Genomic DNA, 6,000 nt, shown 5'->3' on the forward strand with positions numbered 1-6,000 from the left:
ATAGTTTTAGAGGATAAGCTAGGTTAAGCTGGTTAACATATTATATGGGTATTTTCCCCTGATATAATAAATTTTATATCTAAGCAACACAGGTGACGTAGAATGTTTAAAAAGAAGACTTTCTTTTTACTTTTTATTGTAAATGATTTTTATGAAGCATTTTTGAACAGAATTCAAGATTTTTAAATGACATTCAGTCGTACCACCCCACCCTAGAATTCCATATGTCCAATGAGATTGTATAAGAAATGAGTACAGAGTACAGGATTCTAGGCTGTTTGACGTGAAAAAATCTTTGCAAATAAAAAAAAAATGAAAAATCGTTACCTGTAAATGTTGTTCTAGCTTTCTTTTTGCCTTTTTTATTTTCTGCTGTATCTTCTACGACGGTGGGTTGTGCAGTGTCGATTTGGTTGCTCTGCTGACGTTGGTTATCGTTCTGCAAAGCACTTTGTGCTAAAGGAACTTTCAAATCGAGAGGTTCCCGATTCTTTTTTCGTTTTCTCGTCGCAGATTCTAAAAAAAGAAATATATCCCTCATTCCTAATGTTATAAAAAGAAAACAATATATCCCACGAGCGAAAATATAAGAAAATTTATATTGATACTGAGACCAAAATAATAGACAAACAGGAAGTGAGGTTTTGTGGTTCAGGTCAACCGCTCATGGGAAAATAAAATTAAAAAAAGACAAGTCTGTGCATGTGTGTTTAAAGTATTTATCGGAATAGTCAACCCTAAATAAGACAAATAGGTTTTATTAAGTAAACATTGTGCGATGGACGGACGATGGGCCGATTGAATTCTCAAGCGGCCTTCAATAATTTAGTCATTTGTCAAGTTCCCGGTATAGAGCAAATGGTTATGTTCGACATATACAATCAATAGTGAACTAATGCACCGCCAGACAACAAAGCCCATAAACAATATCATTGCAAATAAAAGGGCGAATTACTGATTAGCTAGTTAACATCAAAAGCATCGATACGTTTGTATCATCGTTATTTTCAATAAAAAAAATAAATGTAACACAAGGTACCCTTTAATATTAAAAAAAAATGTTCAATATTGTTAAACCCTCTCTCTATTTTTGTTAAACCAGATACCTTTCTTTTTTAGTTGCCCATAAAATACCCGTTTCCATGCAATTATAAAAAGGCGTCAAAAATTTAAAGTGTTTTTAAAATACGGTATGAACTTTATGCAAAAATAACGGTAATATTTTTTTTTTGTTTTGTAGCCAATACTAACTATAGAAAAAAGCAATAAAATAGAGGCAAACAACTTAACATGCATTATTAATGTTCCAATAATGATTAAACTGTGATAGATGTTATATGGTTCATAGAAAAAGAAATATTATGTGTATACGAGAATTTTATCGAACACAAAACATGTCACAGTGAAGAACTAATAACAGTTAAATTCCCCTGCATTTTTATGATGGTTTTCCAGTTAATGCATGTAACTAATCATAGCTACTTAACCAGGCAACACGCGATCAAATATTTTAACGAGATATAATGGATTCATTTTAGCTGAACCTTTATTATATATTTAAACAATAAATGAATGTAAAAAGCGCGTAAAAATTAAATAATGTTGTTATATAAAATTAAAATTTTATAAAACCGATCGAGGCAATTTAGAATATTTTTCGTTGGCAATATATCACGGAACGGATGAATACTTCAGCGCTAATACATTTATGTAATTTATTAAATCGGTAATTAAAATATTTATTACAGTTTATTTCTATTTAAAAGGCTTTTATGAACAAATAGTCGGAAAATATTGGTCATTTATTATTTAGGTCCATATTGTATGACTTATGCGAACCACTCTAATAAATGGTTTTCATTTTAATTTGATCTAACCCTATTTAAAATAATGCCCATGTGTCCTAGTCATTCTAAAAAACAATACGATCCCTATAAATCTGAAGCGAAAAGTATATAACACCTGATGTATTTTGTCTGTGCAAACATACGGACTGGAAACGACCAGTGTAACAAAATCTTTTGCAAATAAACAAAAGTTTAGTTGTTAAGAAACAACTCAAAGAGCTATGGAACTATGCGAGACAAAATCCGTAATGAAAACATCAGGAGGCAAACAAGAGTTACCGAAATTCAGGAAGATGAAACGGCAATAGGCTGGACATATTGCTAAACTGGATAAAGACAGATTGATGGGCGCATAGAATAACAGTGTGGAGGCCAAGACAAACTAAAAGAAGTGCAGAACGTCCACAAAAACGTTGAGTGGACGACATTAAGTGGCAAGTAAACGGTGGTTAAATACAGAACAAAACAGGGAGATATGTAAAAAGAAAAGGAGAGACCTATATCCAGGAGTGGATGATTGGGGGATGAGGAAGAAGAATCCTATATATTCAAATTCAATTTGAAGAGAGTGAAAAAAAATATGAGAGCCATCATTATACCCGTGACGCCACTTTTTAAATAGAGGGTTCAAATATATTTTGATCTATTCCACATTGAGGAATTAATGAGCTAGAAATGTCACTTTTCTGAAGCTATCTAAATTATCATTTTTTCCGCTGATTTCAAATGATATAAATTGAAACGTTCCGCTCTTCAAATTTGTATTAACAATAGACATTTTTTTCAGACATCTAAGTTTTTGTTAAAGCTCCTTTTCAGCGCAGAACAGGCAATTATTAGCCATCGATCGGAAGTTTTTATTTACGTGCCATTCGGAAAAAGGCAGACCCCGTATAATAATTTGAATGTTCTTAAGAGCGGCGATAACTGTGAGGCAAGACAAAAGCCGTCTCAGCACAAAGAAATAAATTCCAGTTTCCTTTTAAAAAAGAGCTCATTGACTTTAATCAGTATAATTGTTCCTTTTTTCGCCTTTTGATTCAAAAGCAGTTTGCTGTTTACTCAAAGACAGGAGAAAAAGATTTATTAAATTACTTTTTAGAGCGACCTTTCACAGAAATGGCGGTAACGGAAAGTAAACAAAATTGTCACAAGTATTTGAACGTTGAAATCCCAACCGCAAATGCTCAACGCTTGAAAAGAGACTTTTCTTCCAAATAAACACTTTTTTACACTTCTACATAACGACCTCTGTCTATACTAAACGGAGTCTACTCCAAAAAAAAATGTACAATGTCAATATAAACACTTTTTTTTTGTCAAAAATAAGCTACTTTAAAAGCCGTACAAAGTCAGATAATTGGCTGTAAAATACAGCTTTTAGAAAGCAGCAACTTTATTTTGATATTTTCGCAAAATATATGGATTTAAAATCTGACAACCAAAAATGGTAAAAGCATCAACAGATGATTAAAGTTGGAAAAGTTAACGTCTGAGTGAGTTCAAAAAATGCGCGTCTGTTGTACGATAAAGGATAAACTTAATAGTAATAAAATAAGTAGGAAAAGTTACCTTTGGCACTTCTCGTCCGCACTTTTTGTTCAGTTTTGACGGAAAGATTGAGGGGCTCGTTAATATCCAGGTCCGTGGTGAGCGCGGGGCTGTTCGGCGAGGCAGGGGGCGACACGTTGGCCAGCCCCAAAATATTCTCGATGTAATGGGGTGTCGGTTTGGTGGTCAACCGGCGGTAGACGTGCTCGTGCCAGGAGAAGCGTTCCAGACGCGCACTGCAACTGTTGTGGAAGTCCGCGGCACACCGGTTGGTCGAAGACGACGGCTGCTGGACGGTGTCTACGTCCTGCTGTTTGGAAACGGCCAGGTACTCCTGCGACTGGTCCTTGATTTCGGCGGACATGTTCTGCGAGAGGCATGGGCCGTTTGAAAAGCGCGCTGCCGTTTGTTGACAAACAACCGCGTGGTCGGAGCGCGACCGCGCGACGTCACACACCCGCTCTCGGAAGCAGCGGCGGCCGAAATCGCCCAAACGAGGTGATCCCCGCGTTCTATACCCTGTTGCCAAACCGCACAATTTTCCCACTCATTTTCTTTCTCATCGGCATTTTCATTTTTCATTCATTTTACCAAACACGATAAATCTATTTGATTTTTTAACAATACACCGTCTCGGAATCAGAGACGGACAAACACCCGCTATATTGTAATTGGGGTAAATACCAGTAATACCCGTGCCAGGGTACATTGAATTTATATACCCAAGTATGTTTACTTTGATAATTTAATGTACTATAACAAATTTTAACAATTTGTTGTGACCTTTCTTATCTTACCCACAAAGACTGCAGAACAGCACAATATCCTTAATTGTATCGAAAACACAGCACAATGCAGACATTGCAGTTCAATTTAGGTTAATAATTGAATTTTATAAGAGGGTTCCCCGACGAAATATACTCTCAATAGGTAACACTTTCTGGGTATATACCCAAATTTCTATATTACACCCATTGGATATTTACCCACCGCCCATTACTGCTCAGAACAGAACTTGTCCACTGCAGCAGACTTGTTGTAACTTACTCAAATTCAATTTCTGAACACCAAACTTCTTTATACAGATGGTTCAGGCCAAGTGTCACCAAGCTCCACTAGGACCAGTATATAATTATTAAAATTTGGTCATGTTTCCAACTAGATATATGAACTACTCCATGAAGTTGCTCCAGATGAAATGGTAAAAAAAGCTCATCAGTGCCACTCATAGGCCCAGAATGCTTCTGCGACGCAGTACATATAACAGCGGTTACAAGAATGACCATAAAACGGACATGTTAAGAGGAAATATTATACGTGCTCTATAGTCTCTATATTTAATTTCACAGTGCATACACTGCAATTATTTAGTCTCACGTTCTGAGCTGAAGGTCGTGCCAGAATGCGCTTGCCTTATTGCATCCCTCCAGTCTCTTACCAAGTTTTAAATCCGAACCAGTCTAACCTTGCATAATTTCTTCTCTTACCTTCACTCAGTCTGCAGTGGCCCATATAAATTTCAGTCATTCAAGTCTCCATGAACCAGCCAGAATATTCTTGCCTTGTTACATCCCTCTAACCTCTTGCCAAGCTTTAAACTATGAAACAATTCAAACCAGGACCACATTGCGCACAGGAAATTTTTCTCGTTTGCTCATCGTCATAAAAAACAATTTTTGTACCACGAATTAGGGACAAGATTTTTATCTGTATACATGCATATAGTATACCTAATCTGTGCCAAGACCCTCATCTAAACAAGTACAATAATTCATTCGCTTTTCATGAAAAGTCTAGTATTGTGGCCTACCAACAATCCCATTCTCATTTGGATGTTTGTTTTCAGAGAGTTCTGAATCTCGATGTATCATACCAACGCTGCTTTGTTCCCATCTCTATATAAATTGTATAATATCTTACGGCTGAGAGATGATGATTTAAGACGTGCGGAGAGGGTCCAAAGACAAAACGGCAACGGTGTTTGAAGGCCCGTGAGTGCGCGGAGTCAGTTCTAGCAACGCGATACTTCGCTAGGGCTTATTTACAAGCGATTATCGTTACGTAGGGCCGCCTGTGCGGTGCGCGCCCCAACTTATTAATCGCTCTAATGTAATTGTCCCCCCGTGGCGGTGCCGGCTTTTTACCGAAGCATCGATTTAGCTCACGATTGCTCGCTCGCACCGCTCAATTAATTACTTCATTATCTTCCATTCCGCAACATAGCAATTAAAAAAACATTAAATTAACAAGTCAACACCGTCTCGCATTATTTCCTGCGCTATTTAAAACAACACCGCGCTAGTTTTATAATCCGTTAACCATAGAGAGACCAATACTGCCGTCTTCAGACTTATTGTGGCTTTGTATTGGACAGTGGGCAGTTACTGAACCATTCTGTATTTTCATGTGATCACTTCTGATGGCCAAAGGTCTCGGAACATCCAACACTGCCGTCTTGAGACTTATAGTGGCTTTGTACTGAACAGTTACTGAACCATTCAGGATTTTCATGTGATCACTTCTGAGGAGCCAAGGGTCTCAGAGGTGATCAGGTAACTCGGAACCGTGGGGGCGTCACTCCCCAAAGCAGCATGAACTTAAA

General features: G+C 37.2%; 1 protein-coding gene across 1 annotated transcript in view; it reads right to left on the minus strand.

Annotated features, from left to right (window-relative positions):
• Positions 1–6,000, minus strand: part of LOC115876893 (transcription factor LBX1) — a 42,679-nt gene extending 36,679 nt beyond the window's left edge. Inside the window, exons 1-2 of the mRNA XM_030892927.1 lie at positions 3,420–6,000; positions 328–516 (exon numbers count right to left, since the gene is read on the minus strand). Of these exons, the coding sequence (XP_030748787.1) occupies positions 328–516; positions 3,420–3,762 (532 nt within the window). The 5' untranslated portion in view covers positions 3,763–6,000. The remainder of the gene's footprint in view (positions 1–327; positions 517–3,419) is intronic.

Source organism: Sitophilus oryzae, unplaced genomic scaffold (assembly GCF_002938485.1).
Source record: "Sitophilus oryzae breed Bouriz unplaced genomic scaffold, Soryzae_2.0 scaffold_1440_pilon_pilon, whole genome shotgun sequence".
Lineage (NCBI taxonomy): Eukaryota > Metazoa > Arthropoda > Insecta > Coleoptera > Curculionidae > Sitophilus > Sitophilus oryzae.